We start from the raw sequence: 19,461 nt of genomic DNA on the forward strand, positions 1-19,461 counted from the left end.
AGTGCCGTATCCTCCCAACAGAGCACATCTCAGACTGCTGTTAGGCATTGTTGGATTGTTGCAGTGGTCTCTCTGTTATTTGAGGGTCTTTAGTTTACAATATAAAGTGCCTTGAGGCAATTCCTGCTGTTATTTGACAGTACATGAAAAAAATGTAAGGTTTGAAAGTTTTTTCCTAAAGCTTTATGAATGTAAATGTCTGGACATTTAACACAAGGCATAAGGGACATTTCCTTTTATTCTTTTTAAGGTGAATTAGTGCAGCTGGGTGCTTCATTCTGGAGTGACAGGACCTGTGCACAGAAGTGCACATGTACCTCAACAGGCCTGCAGTGCCGCAATGAGCCGTGCTCCTTTTCACAGATCTGCAAGCCAGCTTCCTTCCAGTTCTCCTGTCAGACAGTGCCAAGAGGAACCTGCACCATAAGTGGTGATCCCCATTACTACACCTTTGATAACACAGTGTTTCACTTTCAAGGCACTTGCACGTATGTTCTCTCTGAGCAATGTAATAGTGGACGGCCCTACTACAGAGTAGAAGGCAAAAATGAGCACAGAGGCAGTACTCGAGTCTCTTGGACACGACTGGTGAAAGTGCATGTCTACAATGACACAATTGAGCTTGTCAAAGGACGTCGTGGTCAGGCTAAGGTTGGTCATTTTGATTCTGGATAAATTCTACACTTTATGACCAGATATACTTTTCTCACTTGATATATTTGCTGGTTTTTTTACAGGTTAACGGGAATTTTGCATTCACTCCATTCTCCCTTAGCAATGGCACCGTGCAGGTTTATGAGTCAGGTTTTTCTGTGTTTGTCAGCACTGACTTTGGTTTAGTGGTGTCTTATGACACAATTCATCATGTTCAGATCAGCTTGCCCTACACTTACCAGAATGGTACATGCGGTCTTTGTGGAAACTTCAATGGCATTCGTAGAGATGACTTTCAAACTCGTGACGGTGAGGTTGTGAGCTCTGATGTGGTTTTTGCTAACAGCTGGCAAGCATCTGGGGATGATAAGCCTGGCTGTGGGCCACAGTGCGGAGGTCTGGACTGTGCTGTTTGCACTGTAGAAGAGACAGCATTGTACAGCAACACTGACCACTGTGGTATCCTCAGCAGTAGTTCTGGACCTTTCACGGCTTGCCATCAGCAACTTCCTCCACAGTCCTTTGTGGACAGTTGTGTGTATGATCTGTGTGTAGGAGGAGGGTACCGACCTATTCTCTGTCAAGCCCTAAGTGTGTATGCAAGTCAGTGTCAACAAAGTGGTATTCGGCTACCAAGTTGGAGGACACCTGGCTTTTGTGGTATGTTAATCACTTTTTTTTTTTTTTGCATTATTTCAAAATATTATTGTATTAAAATTCCACCGATGTAAATATCGATGTTGTTCTCTTATGCCTAGAAATCCCATGTCCAGCCAACAGCCACTTTGAGTCTGAAGGCACAGGATGTCCACCTACCTGTGTTAATCCCAACTCTACCCATAACTGCCCTCTACCTCCCCAGGAAAGCTGCATCTGTGATTCAGGCTACATCCTCAGTGGTGGGGTCTGCGTCCCTCATGCTGAGTGTGGCTGCAGCTTTGAGGGCCGTTACTACCGCTCTGGACAAACTGTAATACTAGACGGAGACTGTGGGAGACGTTGTAGCTGCAGTTATGGCTCCATGACTTGCCACTCTCATGGTTGTGGCCCACTTGAATCATGCAGGGTGGAGGATGGAGAAAGAGGATGCAGACCAAATAGCTATGAAACATGCTGGATCAGAGGCCCAGGGTCATATCAGACATTTGATGGACTGACATACCAATATCCTGGGGCGTGTCGATTGACACTTGCCAAAGTTATGGGACTGTCCAGTCACCCACACTTCATGGTGACAGCAGAAAAAGTGCCAAGAGGCCAGCAAGGTTTTGCACGAATTCTGCATTTTGAAGCAGAGGGGATACACGTATCTATTGAGATGGCAAGGAACAGTAAAGTGAAGGTAAGTGAATGGAACACTTACTTAAAATTATGTTCTTCCTTTAATATTTATTTATGTGTACACGGACTCAATACTGTTTAAGTCTTGTTAACTGCAAAAAACTGGATGATCCTGCAGGTTAACGGTCAGCTGATCAGGCTACCTTTCAGCACTACATCCAACCGAATCCAGATCTTCCACAGCAGCATTTACAGTGTCATCATTCGCACCTCCTTTGGTGTAACTGTGCAGACAGTCTGGCCTCACTTTGTCCGTGTCACTGCTCCTGGTGTCTACAATGGTTCACTGGGTGGACTCTGTGGTAATTACAATGGTCATCCACATGATGACTTCAATACACCCAACGGTGTTCTGGTCAACAGTTCTCAGGACTTTGGAGACAGTTGGCGAGATGGCTCTCTGGCTGCTCACTGCATGGAAAGCATGAACCAAAATTCTACAACTAATTACAATTCTACTGAGTACTGTGGCATTCTCAGCTCACCAGATGGGCCATTTGTACCCTGTTGGTCTGTGGTTGACCCGAGCCAGCAGGTGGATGTATGTGTGGAGATCATGGGGGGCTCTAACAATCCAGCATCAACCCTGTGTGGCGTCCTACGAGATTATGCACTAATGTGTCAACAGAAGGGTGTTGCCTTAGGACAATGGAGAAATGCAACTGGCTGTGGTAAGCATTCAACTGTTTTTGAATTACCGTAATTGTCGGGCTATAAGCCGCTACTTTTTGCACAAGCTTTGAACCCTGCGGCTTTTAGTCAGGTGCGGCTTTTCTATGGATTGTCCATGATTTTTGTGATATCGTAAGACGATTTGTTTTGTTTGTTCCGCTGTTGTACGGCACTACGTTGCCTGGCGGAAGGATCGGGGTTCAAGAGTGGTATGTTGGTCACATGTCCATCCGCCAGGCAACATAGTGCCGTACAAGTAGCGCGAAAAACAAACTTCAAAGTAGCGCTACGCGTTCAGCGGGAGTCGTGGATGATGAGCGGCGATAAACTTGCGAAAAGCAAGTTGTGCTCAACTCTACCGGTGGATTCTGACAGCGTGGAAAAGTGTGCAAACATCCACGATCACCAACGGATTTCGAAGGGCTGGACTGCTGCATGATGAAGAGGAGGACACCGCCACGGCCCTTCAGAGGGTGTTCGACTCCGACACTGACAATGACAATGAGGATTATCTTTGGTTTTGAAAGTGACAACGAAGGAAAGAAGCTGAGAGTGGATGACGAAGCCATCCTGAGCCTGTTCGTTTCCGACACTGGAGAAGAGGACTTTGGTGGTTTTAGTGCGCAGGAAGATGGTGGTGAATGACTGACTTTTCTTCCTGTTAAAGCCGTGTCACTGCACCTGAGCCTAAAAGGTAGTCCGAATCTATTTTTCTGGTGTGCTGTAGGTTACTGTTATGTACTACATTTGTTACTCATTTATGAAGCACAGCACATGTGCAAATATGTACCCATAACTTGTTTTTCAAAATATTAATAAAAGGGGTGTGTCTCCAAACAGCCATCTCTTTCCTGACAATTCGCTTTGTGCATATTCTCTTACATATGATAAGTCAATATTGAAACACCTGCGGCTTTTAGTCAGGTGCGGCTAATGTATGTACAAAACAGGATTTTCCCCTGATTTTAGCTTGTGCGGCTAATATTCAGGTGCGCTTTGTAGTCCGGGAAATACGGTAATTCTAGCCATGATCTCCAAATGTTTAAAAATGCTTTTTTATGTTAACCTGTTTGTTTTTCTCCAGCACTAACCTGCCCATCAAACAGCCATTATGAACTCTGTGGAACCTCTTGTCCTTCTGCTTGCCCCAGCCTCTCTTTCCCCTTCACCTGTGATACTGTGTGCCAGGAGGGCTGTCAGTGTAACAGTGGTTTTATCCTCAATGGTGACCAGTGCGTTCCACCAACATCTTGTGGATGCTATCATCAAGGACGCTATCACCAAGGTGGTGAGCAGTTCTGGGATGGTGAAGAATGTCAGAGCTTGTGTACCTGTAACGGCACTACAGGGAACGTCCACTGTACTCCCAACTCCTGTGGGCCCCAGGAGTCCTGCCGTGTTGTGGAGGGCGAGTTTGGCTGCCATCCCAACCCTCATGGCACCTGCTCTGCTACTGGAGACCCTCACTACATCACCTTTGATCGTAAGGCCTATGACTTCCAAGGAACCTGCCGCTATGTTCTGGTGACCCTCTGTAATGCCACTGATGAGCTCAATCAGTTCTCCGTGGAAGCTAAGAATGAGGCATTGAATGGGCATCCACTTTCAATAGTAGCTGAAGTTTTTGTGAATGTCTGGGGCTACGACGTGCATATGTCAAGGGACAGAAGAGGTTTGGTACAAGTAAGTAGTTAGTGATAGTTCTCATTCGATGATTGTTATGAACAATTTCAGGTGTATGAAGTAAATGGCAGCTACATATATTTTAGGGATATTTTTACTGCTGTGAATGAAAAAAATAACAGTTAAAAAGTAGAAAAACTACCCACTGATTTTCTTTGCATATCTCTTCTAGGTGAATGGAGTAACTAGAAATTTACCTATTATCTTGAATGAAGGTAATGTGTCTATCTATGCAACAGGATCTCGTATACTTGTCAGCACTAATTTTGGCTTGAGTGTTACCTATAATGGATATAGTGCAGTGTTTATCTCCGTACCACCAAATTACAGGTACAATTCCCACCCATCAAAGCTGCAGTAATTATTGTTTGACATGCTTTAAAAAACAGGATAATCCCAGCTATATAAATAATTTATTTACTAATAATTTATCCTTATGAAACTAACACAAGGACTATTGCCAACTGTTGTCATCAACAGAGAAAAAATATGTGGACTTTGTGGAAATTTCAATGGAAATTCAAATGATGACTTTCACACACCATCTGGAACGATAGTCACATCTCCAGATGAGTTTGGGAGAGCCTGGAAGGTGCCAGGCAACTACACGTGCAATGATGGCTGTGGCTCCTCCTGTCCACAGTGTGCCAATGAACAGTCTGCTAGAGATCAGTGTGAGGTGATACAGGCAGCTGATGGGCCCTTCAGTTTCTGCCACGAGGAGGTGGACCCGGCGCCATATTTCAACGACTGCGTGTTTGATGTATGTTTGTCAGGAAATCAAGGCCACGATCTCTTGTGCAGTGCCATTGAATCATATGTCAGTGCCTGTCAGTCTGCTAATGTTCGAATCTATCCTTGGAGAGAGAACACCACCTGCAGTGAGTCAACATGTCATTATATTTTATTTATATCTAAATGTACAAGAAATTTGCTAACCACTTCAGAAATAAAAAGTCCAACAATTTTACAATACTCACTGTATCCACACTGTATTACATTAAAAGTGGTATGTCTGACTAGTGCCATTTGTCACGTTTCTCACTTATTAAGCACTGGACTGTCCAGCCAACAGCCATTATGAGCTGTGCGGTACTGACTGTGGCCACACCTGTGCCAGTAGCATTGATGAAACCTGTGAGCAGTTCTGCTCTGAGGGATGTTTCTGTGATGAAGGCTTCATCAAGAGTGGGACCAGGTGTGTCCCAGTGGAAAGCTGTGGCTGCCAGTATGACGGATTCTACTATGATGTAAGACATATTAAAGTCAATAGTAAATACTCTTTGAAGTAATTCCCTTCAAATCAGCAGAATCAGCAGACTTGCCCTTCTTACATGTAGAAAGCTTCGTGAAGTGTTTTGGACTGTGACAAAGCTTAAAATTCAGAAATATATATTAAAGAAACAACAGAGTCTATTATAGCTCAGTAATAATGTGGTAATATTGAGGTAACAAGGTGGAAACAGGAAGATAAAAACTAGATATATAGCAAATAATTGCCACTTCATTTCCAGAGTAATAACCAAGTGATCTAGTGAGTACTATTACATTTAAATCTATGTAATAACAGACCATAAATTATAAGTGATGATATGGATACAAATGTATGTACATGAGCTTAAAAAAACCCAATTAGTAATAGTATAGTCACATTTACTAACAATTAAACACATTTTTATATATACTAACCTCATAATAATAGGGTAACAAGATACTAATATGATTTTAAGTTTTAATGTTTTGGGATACCATTACCATATTGCCATAATGCTGGAATGAATCCTGCCTCATTCACCAACATTCTTTTTTGTTTGACAACAGTATCACCGTAAATATTATGTTTAAATCTGATATCTTACCTGGAATCAATGTTGGTTTCTGTTCAATAACCAAGAAACAAGGCTACAAAATGCAAATTGACGTTACCTGGATACATGTGGTAGTTTAGGTCTAATAACCAGGAATCAGGGCTGCAACATGGAAAAAATGTTACCAAATGAAAAATTTCAGGAAGCATGATGAATACCTGGAAATGTGGTAGTTTCTATGAAATTGCAAATAATAGGGGTTGCAAAATGCAAAACTACAGTTTATAGTTTCATATAACTGAAATCTTAGGATCACAAAAAAGGTCTTCATTTGCTATCATATATTCAGCATAGCTATTATGACTGTTTTATATTACACCACTAAAAAGAAAATAATTAATATGTAGCTATACAAGCAGAATGATGCTCTAACTCTTTAAACTGCAGAATTTTGGGGGGGAAAAAATCTGTCCCTAAATAAATGAATGCATTAAAACAATCAGTTGAAGATTATACAGCTACATCAGAACAGAACAATTTCTTGAAATTGTGGCATTTAGCATCTGTCCTTTCTGTGGGAGAAAGATCAACAGATATGAGTAGTTGCTCTGTCACAATATTTAGTACATTAATAGTTGCAGTTTGCAGTGATCTAGCAATTACTGCACTAAATCACCTACAATTAATGAAAACAAAATCCTTCAAAATGGTATTTTAAGAACTATATTTGTTGTATCAATTTGGCTATGATTTGGTGTGGTGTGGTTCACAGGCTGGCGAGTCCTTCTGGACAGACGGTTGCTCCCAGAGATGTGAATGTCACGCTCCAAATGACCTGCGATGTTCTGCCTCGTCGTGCACTCCTGAACAGCAGTGCTCCATCAGAGATGGCCAGCTGGGCTGTTACAATGCTACCACCTGCACAGTATCTTTCAAAGGTATCGTGTACATTTTCCCTGCTATGCAGATGATCTCCAGCTCTGTCAATGAAACTATGAGACTAAACTGTAGGAATGTCTTAAAGACATAAAGACATGGATGATCTTTAATTTTCTGCTTCAAATTCAGATAAAGATAAGATTATTGTACTCAGCTATAAAACTCTTATAAACATGATGTCTAACCAGATGCACACTCGGATTGGGATTACCATGGCCTCCAGTAACACTAAGAGAAATGTTTGCATTGTTTTTGACCAGGTTATGTCCTTCAGTGCTCATATTAAACAAATAATTAGAATGGCTTTCTTGCATTTTAATTAGAAAAATCCTATTTCAGAGTGACGCCAAAAAATTAGTTCATGCATTTATTACTTAACCCTTTAAAGCCGGTCGGAGCGGGCACGCTCTGTGTTGCATAACTATCTTTAAATCCTGGTAGCACTGCAACCACATAAGCTAGCACAATAATTTTTTTTGCATATGAAACCGGAGGAGTTGTACTTACATCTTATGCCACCAGCTTGTCCTAAGTCACAGTTTCCTTCCACATATAGCTTTGCAAAAACTGCATAAAAAGCACTTGCAGCAACAAAAACATAATATTCCAGAAACACGCTTTGCTGATTCGATCAGCTGTTTGTAACACTTCCTACGTCCATCAGCGCGAACTATCGCATGTCCGCCATATCCTGCCCAAAACCGGAAGTGATGTCATTTTCCGGAAATGTAGTTTTTTACCATCAGGGCCTTATGAGCCTATACTGGTGTTTTTAAAAGTTATGTTTGACTCTATGACTTTCTGTGTCGTTTCTGGGACGCTTAGGACTCATATTGCACTGCTGGAAATAGTTTATTTTGATGCATATGCTGTTTTTTTGCAAATTTGCACTATAATATTTATTTTCGTTTTTCCTGCAGTATATAAAAATTGGTGTATTTCAAAAATAAAACTATAAAGACACTCAAAATAAATTTCCTGTGGTGGGAAACTATTTTGTGCAACTTTTTTGTATTTCAAGTTTTGAGGGATAAGCCTCTTAAATTTCTCTAACTAGAAATATATGTTAAAAAAACAAAAACGATTTATTTTTTGTAGTTTATTGCACTTTTTTGCAATTTATGTAATTACTATGCACTTAATGCAGACATATTATTAAAATTTGGGCTATAATGGTTGTATTGATGTATATCAACTTGAAATGCTCCCAAAAATGGCACTACAGCATGTAAAAATATAAAGTAAGCTCTGGCGGACTTGGTTCTATGGTAGTTCTTAAAGGGTTAAAGTCTGGCCTACTGTGATTCGTTATTATCCAACACGTTCTCACTCTCAAAGCGTAACATTTTATGCTAGGTGACAAATTGTCAACATATTACGTTTTTGGACACCCAACACGTTCCTAAATGACGAGATCGGAAAAATGAGGGAATATGAGAACCGTTTGGTCTCAATCTACAAATGTTTGCTCTTTTTCTCAACATCGCTTGGGAAAACACTATTTCATGCCATTAAAGTACTGGTTACGATTAGGAATAACGTTATGGTTAGGGATTAGGGATAAGGTTAGGTTTAGGGCTGGAATACAGGGCTGGAACGTCTATTACCGCAGGACCGTCATTCCACTTGATTTCATCCATAACCCGGCGCGTACCATAAGAACGCGGAAGGTCACCTTTCGCGTTCCTCAGGAACGCCATGGGACGTGACAAAACGTCGGGATGTTACGCCTCGGGAGTGAGAACGGTCTGTATTATCAGATTTTCCCAAAAACTCACTGAAAAGCATTGAGTTGATCCAAAATGCTGCAGTACGGACAGGGACTAAAAAGAAAGAACATATTTCTCCTATCCTAGCTTCCCTTCTTTTGCTCCCTGTTAAAGCCAGATTCAAATGTAAAATTATTTTCCTCATATAGGTCTTGAACAATCAGGCCTCATCTTATCTTAATGAAATCATAGTGCCGTATCCTCCCAACAGAGCACATCTCAGACTGCTGTTAGGCATTGTTGGATTGTTGCAGTGGTCTCTCTGTTATTTGAGGGTCTTTAGTTTACAATATAAAGTGCCTTGAGGCAATTCCTGCTGTTATTTGACAGTACATGAAAAAAATGTAAGGTTTGAAAGTTTTTTCCTAAAGCTTTATGAATGTAAATGTCTGGACATTTAACACAAGGCATAAGGGACATTTCCTTTTATTCTTTTTAAGGTGAATTAGTGCAGCTGGGTGCTTCATTCTGGAGTGACAGGACCTGTGCACAGAAGTGCACATGTACCTCAACAGGCCTGCAGTGCCGCAATGAGCCGTGCTCCTTTTCACAGATCTGCAAGCCAGCTTCCTTCCAGTTCTCCTGTCAGACAGTGCCAAGAGGAACCTGCACCATAAGTGGTGATCCCCATTACTACACCTTTGATAACACAGTGTTTCACTTTCAAGGCACTTGCACGTATGTTCTCTCTGAGCAATGTAATAGTGGACGGCCCTACTACAGAGTAGAAGGCAAAAATGAGCACAGAGGCAGTACTCGAGTCTCTTGGACACGACTGGTGAAAGTGCATGTCTACAATGACACAATTGAGCTTGTCAAAGGACGTCGTGGTCAGGCTAAGGTTGGTCATTTTGATTCTGGATAAATTCTACACTTTATGACCAGATATACTTTTCTCACTTGATATATTTGCTGGTTTTTTTACAGGTTAACGGGAATTTTGCATTCACTCCATTCTCCCTTAGCAATGGCACCGTGCAGGTTTATGAGTCAGGTTTTTCTGTGTTTGTCAGCACTGACTTTGGTTTAGTGGTGTCTTATGACACAATTCATCATGTTCAGATCAGCTTGCCCTACACTTACCAGAATGGTACATGCGGTCTTTGTGGAAACTTCAATGGCATTCGTAGAGATGACTTTCAAACTCGTGACGGTGAGGTTGTGAGCTCTGATGTGGTTTTTGCTAACAGCTGGCAAGCATCTGGGGATGATAAGCCTGGCTGTGGGCCACAGTGCGGAGGTCTGGACTGTGCTGTTTGCACTGTAGAAGAGACAGCATTGTACAGCAACACTGACCACTGTGGTATCCTCAGCAGTAGTTCTGGACCTTTCACGGCTTGCCATCAGCAACTTCCTCCACAGTCCTTTGTGGACAGTTGTGTGTATGATCTGTGTGTAGGAGGAGGGTACCGACCTATTCTCTGTCAAGCCCTAAGTGTGTATGCAAGTCAGTGTCAACAAAGTGGTATTCGGCTACCAAGTTGGAGGACACCTGGCTTTTGTGGTATGTTAATCACTTTTTTTTTTTTTTGCATTATTTCAAAATATTATTGTATTAAAATTCCACCGATGTAAATATCGATGTTGTTCTCTTATGCCTAGAAATCCCATGTCCAGCCAACAGCCACTTTGAGTCTGAAGGCACAGGATGTCCACCTACCTGTGTTAATCCCAACTCTACCCATAACTGCCCTCTACCTCCCCAGGAAAGCTGCATCTGTGATTCAGGCTACATCCTCAGTGGTGGGGTCTGCGTCCCTCATGCTGAGTGTGGCTGCAGCTTTGAGGGCCGTTACTACCGCTCTGGACAAACTGTAATACTAGACGGAGACTGTGGGAGACGTTGTAGCTGCAGTTATGGCTCCATGACTTGCCACTCTCATGGTTGTGGCCCACTTGAATCATGCAGGGTGGAGGATGGAGAAAGAGGATGCAGACCAAATAGCTATGAAACATGCTGGATCAGAGGCCCAGGGTCATATCAGACATTTGATGGACTGACATACCAATATCCTGGGGCGTGTCGATTGACACTTGCCAAAGTTATGGGACTGTCCAGTCACCCACACTTCATGGTGACAGCAGAAAAAGTGCCAAGAGGCCAGCAAGGTTTTGCACGAATTCTGCATTTTGAAGCAGAGGGGATACACGTATCTATTGAGATGGCAAGGAACAGTAAAGTGAAGGTAAGTGAATGGAACACTTACTTAAAATTATGTTCTTCCTTTAATATTTATTTATGTGTACACGGACTCAATACTGTTTAAGTCTTGTTAACTGCAAAAAACTGGATGATCCTGCAGGTTAACGGTCAGCTGATCAGGCTACCTTTCAGCACTACATCCAACCGAATCCAGATCTTCCACAGCAGCATTTACAGTGTCATCATTCGCACCTCCTTTGGTGTAACTGTGCAGACAGTCTGGCCTCACTTTGTCCGTGTCACTGCTCCTGGTGTCTACAATGGTTCACTGGGTGGACTCTGTGGTAATTACAATGGTCATCCACATGATGACTTCAATACACCCAACGGTGTTCTGGTCAACAGTTCTCAGGACTTTGGAGACAGTTGGCGAGATGGCTCTCTGGCTGCTCACTGCATGGAAAGCATGAACCAAAATTCTACAACTAATTACAATTCTACTGAGTACTGTGGCATTCTCAGCTCACCAGATGGGCCATTTGTACCCTGTTGGTCTGTGGTTGACCCGAGCCAGCAGGTGGATGTATGTGTGGAGATCATGGGGGGCTCTAACAATCCAGCATCAACCCTGTGTGGCGTCCTACGAGATTATGCACTAATGTGTCAACAGAAGGGTGTTGCCTTAGGACAATGGAGAAATGCAACTGGCTGTGGTAAGCATTCAACTGTTTTTGAATTACCGTAATTGTCGGGCTATAAGCCGCTACTTTTTGCACAAGCTTTGAACCCTGCGGCTTTTAGTCAGGTGCGGCTTTTCTATGGATTGTCCATGATTTTTGTGATATCGTAAGACGATTTGTTTTGTTTGTTCCGCTGTTGTACGGCACTACGTTGCCTGGCGGAAGGATCGGGGTTCAAGAGTGGTATGTTGGTCACATGTCCATCCGCCAGGCAACATAGTGCCGTACAAGTAGCGCGAAAAACAAACTTCAAAGTAGCGCTACGCGTTCAGCGGGAGTCGTGGATGATGAGCGGCGATAAACTTGCGAAAAGCAAGTTGTGCTCAACTCTACCGGTGGATTCTGACAGCGTGGAAAAGTGTGCAAACATCCACGATCACCAACGGATTTCGAAGGGCTGGACTGCTGCATGATGAAGAGGAGGACACCGCCACGGCCCTTCAGAGGGTGTTCGACTCCGACACTGACAATGACAATGAGGATTATCTTTGGTTTTGAAAGTGACAACGAAGGAAAGAAGCTGAGAGTGGATGACGAAGCCATCCTGAGCCTGTTCGTTTCCGACACTGGAGAAGAGGACTTTGGTGGTTTTAGTGCGCAGGAAGATGGTGGTGAATGACTGACTTTTCTTCCTGTTAAAGCCGTGTCACTGCACCTGAGCCTAAAAGGTAGTCCGAATCTATTTTTCTGGTGTGCTGTAGGTTACTGTTATGTACTACATTTGTTACTCATTTATGAAGCACAGCACATGTGCAAATATGTACCCATAACTTGTTTTTCAAAATATTAATAAAAGGGGTGTGTCTCCAAACAGCCATCTCTTTCCTGACAATTCGCTTTGTGCATATTCTCTTACATATGATAAGTCAATATTGAAACACCTGCGGCTTTTAGTCAGGTGCGGCTAATGTATGTACAAAACAGGATTTTCCCCTGATTTTAGCTTGTGCGGCTAATATTCAGGTGCGCTTTGTAGTCCGGGAAATACGGTAATTCTAGCCATGATCTCCAAATGTTTAAAAATGCTTTTTTATGTTAACCTGTTTGTTTTTCTCCAGCACTAACCTGCCCATCAAACAGCCATTATGAACTCTGTGGAACCTCTTGTCCTTCTGCTTGCCCCAGCCTCTCTTTCCCCTTCACCTGTGATACTGTGTGCCAGGAGGGCTGTCAGTGTAACAGTGGTTTTATCCTCAATGGTGACCAGTGCGTTCCACCAACATCTTGTGGATGCTATCATCAAGGACGCTATCACCAAGGTGGTGAGCAGTTCTGGGATGGTGAAGAATGTCAGAGCTTGTGTACCTGTAACGGCACTACAGGGAACGTCCACTGTACTCCCAACTCCTGTGGGCCCCAGGAGTCCTGCCGTGTTGTGGAGGGCGAGTTTGGCTGCCATCCCAACCCTCATGGCACCTGCTCTGCTACTGGAGACCCTCACTACATCACCTTTGATCGTAAGGCCTATGACTTCCAAGGAACCTGCCGCTATGTTCTGGTGACCCTCTGTAATGCCACTGATGAGCTCAATCAGTTCTCCGTGGAAGCTAAGAATGAGGCATTGAATGGGCATCCACTTTCAATAGTAGCTGAAGTTTTTGTGAATGTCTGGGGCTACGACGTGCATATGTCAAGGGACAGAAGAGGTTTGGTACAAGTAAGTAGTTAGTGATAGTTCTCATTCGATGATTGTTATGAACAATTTCAGGTGTATGAAGTAAATGGCAGCTACATATATTTTAGGGATATTTTTACTGCTGTGAATGAAAAAAATAACAGTTAAAAAGTAGAAAAACTACCCACTGATTTTCTTTGCATATCTCTTCTAGGTGAATGGAGTAACTAGAAATTTACCTATTATCTTGAATGAAGGTAATGTGTCTATCTATGCAACAGGATCTCGTATACTTGTCAGCACTAATTTTGGCTTGAGTGTTACCTATAATGGATATAGTGCAGTGTTTATCTCCGTACCACCAAATTACAGGTACAATTCCCACCCATCAAAGCTGCAGTAATTATTGTTTGACATGCTTTAAAAAACAGGATAATCCCAGCTATATAAATAATTTATTTACTAATAATTTATCCTTATGAAACTAACACAAGGACTATTGCCAACTGTTGTCATCAACAGAGAAAAAATATGTGGACTTTGTGGAAATTTCAATGGAAATTCAAATGATGACTTTCACACACCATCTGGAACGATAGTCACATCTCCAGATGAGTTTGGGAGAGCCTGGAAGGTGCCAGGCAACTACACGTGCAATGATGGCTGTGGCTCCTCCTGTCCACAGTGTGCCAATGAACAGTCTGCTAGAGATCAGTGTGAGGTGATACAGGCAGCTGATGGGCCCTTCAGTTTCTGCCACGAGGAGGTGGACCCGGCGCCATATTTCAACGACTGCGTGTTTGATGTATGTTTGTCAGGAAATCAAGGCCACGATCTCTTGTGCAGTGCCATTGAATCATATGTCAGTGCCTGTCAGTCTGCTAATGTTCGAATCTATCCTTGGAGAGAGAACACCACCTGCAGTGAGTCAACATGTCATTATATTTTATTTATATCTAAATGTACAAGAAATTTGCTAACCACTTCAGAAATAAAAAGTCCAACAATTTTACAATACTCACTGTATCCACACTGTATTACATTAAAAGTGGTATGTCTGACTAGTGCCATTTGTCACGTTTCTCACTTATTAAGCACTGGACTGTCCAGCCAACAGCCATTATGAGCTGTGCGGTACTGACTGTGGCCACACCTGTGCCAGTAGCATTGATGAAACCTGTGAGCAGTTCTGCTCTGAGGGATGTTTCTGTGATGAAGGCTTCATCAAGAGTGGGACCAGGTGTGTCCCAGTGGAAAGCTGTGGCTGCCAGTATGACGGATTCTACTATGATGTAAGACATATTAAAGTCAATAGTAAATACTCTTTGAAGTAATTCCCTTCAAATCAGCAGAATCAGCAGACTTGCCCTTCTTACATGTAGAAAGCTTCGTGAAGTGTTTTGGACTGTGACAAAGCTTAAAATTCAGAAATATATATTAAAGAAACAACAGAGTCTATTATAGCTCAGTAATAATGTGGTAATATTGAGGTAACAAGGTGGAAACAGGAAGATAAAAACTAGATATATAGCAAATAATTGCCACTTCATTTCCAGAGTAATAACCAAGTGATCTAGTGAGTACTATTACATTTAAATCTATGTAATAACAGACCATAAATTATAAGTGATGATATGGATACAAATGTATGTACATGAGCTTAAAAAAACCCAATTAGTAATAGTATAGTCACATTTACTAACAATTAAACACATTTTTATATATACTAACCTCATAATAATAGGGTAACAAGATACTAATATGATTTTAAGTTTTAATGTTTTGGGATACCATTACCATATTGCCATAATGCTGGAATGAATCCTGCCTCATTCACCAACATTCTTTTTTGTTTGACAACAGTATCACCGTAAATATTATGTTTAAATCTGATATCTTACCTGGAATCAATGTTGGTTTCTGTTCAATAACCAAGAAACAAGGCTACAAAATGCAAATTGACGTTACCTGGATACATGTGGTAGTTTAGGTCTAATAACCAGGAATCAGGGCTGCAACATGGAAAAAATGTTACCAAATGAAAAATTTCAGGAAGCATGATGAATACCTGGAAATGTGGTAGTTTCTATGAAATTGCAAATAATAGGGGTTGCAAAATGCAAAACTACAGTTTATAGTTTCATATAACTGAAATCTTAGGATCACAAAAAAGGTCTTCATTTGCTATCATATATTCAGCATAGCTATTATGACTGTTTTATATTACACCACTAAAAAGAAAATAATTAATATGTAGCTATACAAGCAGAATGATGCTCTAACTCTTTAAACTGCAGAATTTTGGGGGGGAAAAAATCTGTCCCTAAATAAATGAATGCATTAAAACAATCAGTTGAAGATTATACAGCTACATCAGAACAGAACAATTTCTTGAAATTGTGGCATTTAGCATCTGTCCTTTCTGTGGGAGAAAGATCAACAGATATGAGTAGTTGCTCTGTCACAATATTTAGTACATTAATAGTTGCAGTTTGCAGTGATCTAGCAATTACTGCACTAAATCACCTACAATTAATGAAAACAAAATCCTTCAAAATGGTATTTTAAGAACTATATTTGTTGTATCAATTTGGCTATGATTTGGTGTGGTGTGGTTCACAGGCTGGCGAGTCCTTCTGGACAGACGGTTGCTCCCAGAGATGTGAATGTCACGCTCCAAATGACCTGCGATGTTCTGCCTCGTCGTGCACTCCTGAACAGCAGTGCTCCATCAGAGATGGCCAGCTGGGCTGTTACAATGCTACCACCTGCACAGTATCTTTCAAAGGTATCGTGTACATTTTCCCTGCTATGCAGATGATCTCCAGCTCTGTCAATGAAACTATGAGACTAAACTGTAGGAATGTCTTAAAGACATAAAGACATGGATGATCTTTAATTTTCTGCTTCAAATTCAGATAAAGATAAGATTATTGTACTCAGCTATAAAACTCTTATAAACATGATGTCTAACCAGATGCACACTCGGATTGGGATTACCATGGCCTCCAGTAACACTAAGAGAAATGTTTGCATTGTTTTTGACCAGGTTATGTCCTTCAGTGCTCATATTAAACAAATAATTAGAATGGCTTTCTTGCATTTTAATTAGAAAAATCCTATTTCAGAGTGACGCCAAAAAATTAGTTCATGCATTTATTACTTAACCCTTTAAAGCCGGTCGGAGCGGGCACGCTCTGTGTTGCATAACTATCTTTAAATCCTGGTAGCACTGCAACCACATAAGCTAGCACAATAATTTTTTTTGCATATGAAACCGGAGGAGTTGTACTTACATCTTATGCCACCAGCTTGTCCTAAGTCACAGTTTCCTTCCACATATAGCTTTGCAAAAACTGCATAAAAAGCACTTGCAGCAACAAAAACATAATATTCCAGAAACACGCTTTGCTGATTCGATCAGCTGTTTGTAACACTTCCTACGTCCATCAGCGCGAACTATCGCATGTCCGCCATATCCTGCCCAAAACCGGAAGTGATGTCATTTTCCGGAAATGTAGTTTTTTACCATCAGGGCCTTATGAGCCTATACTGGTGTTTTTAAAAGTTATGTTTGACTCTATGACTTTCTGTGTCGTTTCTGGGACGCTTAGGACTCATATTGCACTGCTGGAAATAGTTTATTTTGATGCATATGCTGTTTTTTTGCAAATTTGCACTATAATATTTATTTTCGTTTTTCCTGCAGTATATAAAAATTGGTGTATTTCAAAAATAAAACTATAAAGACACTCAAAATAAATTTCCTGTGGTGGGAAACTATTTTGTGCAACTTTTTTGTATTTCAAGTTTTGAGGGATAAGCCTCTTAAATTTCTCTAACTAGAAATATATGTTAAAAAAACAAAAACGATTTATTTTTTGTAGTTTATTGCACTTTTTTGCAATTTATGTAATTACTATGCACTTAATGCAGACATATTATTAAAATTTGGGCTATAATGGTTGTATTGATGTATATCAACTTGAAATGCTCCCAAAAATGGCACTACAGCATGTAAAAATATAAAGTAAGCTCTGGCGGACTTGGTTCTATGGTAGTTCTTAAAGGGTTAAAGTCTGGCCTACTGTGATTCGTTATTATCCAACACGTTCTCACTCTCAAAGCGTAACATTTTATGCTAGGTGACAAATTGTCAACATATTACGTTTTTGGACACCCAACACGTTCCTAAATGACGAGATCGGAAAAATGAGGGAATATGAGAACCGTTTGGTCTCAATCTACAAATGTTTGCTCTTTTTCTCAACATCGCTTGGGAAAACACTATTTCATGCCATTAAAGTACTGGTTACGATTAGGAATAACGTTATGGTTAGGGATTAGGGATAAGGTTAGGTTTAGGGCTGGAATACAGGGCTGGAACGTCTATTACCGCAGGACCGTCATTCCACTTGATTTCATCCATAACCCGGCGCGTACCATAAGAACGCGGAAGGTCACCTTTCGCGTTCCTCAGGAACGCCATGGGACGTGACAAAACGTCGGGATGTTACGCCTCGGGAGTGAGAACGGTCTGTATTATCAGATTTTCCCAAAAACTCACTGAAAAGCATTGAGTTGATCCAAAATGCTGCAGTACGGACAGGGACTAAAAAGAAAGAACATATTTCTCCTATCCTAGCTTCCCTTCTTTTGCTCCCTGTTAAAGCCAGATTCAAATGTAAAATTATTTTCCTCATATAGGTCTTGAACAATCAGGCCTCATCTTATCTTAATGAAATCATAGTGCCGTATCCTCCCAACAGAGCACATCTCAGACTGCTGTTAGGCATTGTTGGATTGTTGCAGTGGTCTCTCTGTTATTTGAGGGTCTTTAGTTTACAATATAAAGTGCCTTGAGGCAATTCCTGCTGTTATTTGACAGTACATGAAAAAAATGTAAGGTTTGAAAGTTTTTTCCTAAAGCTTTATGAATGTAAATGTCTGGACATTTAACACAAGGCATAAGGGACATTTCCTTTTATTCTTTTTAAGGTGAATTAGTGCAGCTGGGTGCTTCATTCTGGAGTGACAGGACCTGTGCACAGAAGTGCACATGTACCTCAACAGGCCTGCAGTGCCGCAATGAGCCGTGCTCCTTTTCACAGATCTGCAAGCCAGCTTCCTTCCAGTTCTCCTGTCAGACAGTGCCAAGAGGAACCTGCACCATAAGTGGTGATCCCCATTACTACACCTTTGATAACACAGTGTTTCACTTTCAAGGCACTTGCACGTATGTTCTCTCTGAGCAATGTAATAGTGGACGGCCCTACTACAGAGTAGAAGGCAAAAATGAGCACAGAGGCAGTACTCGAGTCTCTTGGACACGACTGGTGAAAGTGCATGTCTACAATGACACAATTGAGCTTGTCAAAGGACGTCGTGGTCAGGCTAAGGTTGGTCATTTTGATTCTGGATAAATTCTACACTTTATGACCAGATATACTTTTCTCACTTGATATATTTGCTGGTTTTTTTACAGGTTAACGGGAATTTTGCATTCACTCCATTCTCCCTTAGCAATGGCACCGTGCAGGTTTATGAGTCAGGTTTTTCTGTGTTTGTCAGCACTGACTTTGGTTTAGTGGTGTCTTATGACACAATTCATCATGTTCAGATCAGCTTGCCCTACACTTACCAGAATGGTACATGCGGTCTTTGTGGAAACTTCAATGGCATTCGTAGAGATGACTTTCAAACTCGTGACGGTGAGGTTGTGAGCTCTGATGTGGTTTTTGCTAACAGCTGGCAAGCATCTGGGGATGATAAGCCTGGCTGTGGGCCACAGTGCGGAGGTCTGGACTGTGCTGTTTGCACTGTAGAAGAGACAGCATTGTACAGCAACACTGACCACTGTGGTATCCTCAGCAGTAGTTCTGGACCTTTCACGGCTTGCCATCAGCAACTTCCTCCACAGTCCTTTGTGGACAGTTGTGTGTATGATCTGTGTGTAGGAGGAGGGTACCGACCTATTCTCTGTCAAGCCCTAAGTGTGTATGCAAGTCAGTGTCAACAAAGTGGTATTCGGCTACCAAGTTGGAGGACACCTGGCTTTTGTGGTATGTTAATCACTTTTTTTTTTTTTTGCATTATT

General features: G+C 41.5%; 1 protein-coding gene across 1 annotated transcript in view; it reads left to right on the forward strand.

The window, feature by feature from the left end:
• Nucleotides 1-19,189, forward strand: part of LOC146568482 (IgGFc-binding protein-like) — a 33,363-nt gene extending 14,174 nt beyond the window's left edge. The window contains exons 16-36 of the mRNA XM_085283546.1: nucleotides 251-651; nucleotides 738-1,314; nucleotides 1,413-1,996; nucleotides 2,114-2,666; nucleotides 3,752-4,350; nucleotides 4,523-4,680; nucleotides 4,831-5,231; nucleotides 5,404-5,600; nucleotides 6,931-7,096; nucleotides 9,307-9,707; nucleotides 9,794-10,370; nucleotides 10,469-11,052; nucleotides 11,170-11,722; nucleotides 12,808-13,406; nucleotides 13,579-13,736; nucleotides 13,887-14,287; nucleotides 14,460-14,656; nucleotides 15,987-16,124; nucleotides 18,512-18,763; nucleotides 18,850-19,012; nucleotides 19,113-19,189. Of these exons, the coding sequence (XP_085139672.1) occupies nucleotides 251-651; nucleotides 738-1,314; nucleotides 1,413-1,996; nucleotides 2,114-2,666; nucleotides 3,752-4,350; nucleotides 4,523-4,680; nucleotides 4,831-5,231; nucleotides 5,404-5,600; nucleotides 6,931-7,096; nucleotides 9,307-9,707; nucleotides 9,794-10,370; nucleotides 10,469-11,052; nucleotides 11,170-11,722; nucleotides 12,808-13,406; nucleotides 13,579-13,736; nucleotides 13,887-14,287; nucleotides 14,460-14,656; nucleotides 15,987-16,124; nucleotides 18,512-18,763; nucleotides 18,850-19,012; nucleotides 19,113-19,189 (7,736 nt within the window). The remainder of the gene's footprint in view (nucleotides 1-250; nucleotides 652-737; nucleotides 1,315-1,412; nucleotides 1,997-2,113; nucleotides 2,667-3,751; nucleotides 4,351-4,522; nucleotides 4,681-4,830; nucleotides 5,232-5,403; nucleotides 5,601-6,930; nucleotides 7,097-9,306; nucleotides 9,708-9,793; nucleotides 10,371-10,468; nucleotides 11,053-11,169; nucleotides 11,723-12,807; nucleotides 13,407-13,578; nucleotides 13,737-13,886; nucleotides 14,288-14,459; nucleotides 14,657-15,986; nucleotides 16,125-18,511; nucleotides 18,764-18,849; nucleotides 19,013-19,112) is intronic.
• Nucleotides 19,190-19,461: the final 272 nt, after the last annotated feature.

Source organism: Mchenga conophoros, linkage group LG8 (assembly GCF_057382185.1).
Source record: "Mchenga conophoros isolate Kocher_MC1m ecotype Shallow Benthic linkage group LG8, M_conophoros_male_GT1.1, whole genome shotgun sequence".
NCBI classification, from domain to species: Eukaryota; Metazoa; Chordata; class Actinopteri; order Cichliformes; family Cichlidae; genus Mchenga; species Mchenga conophoros.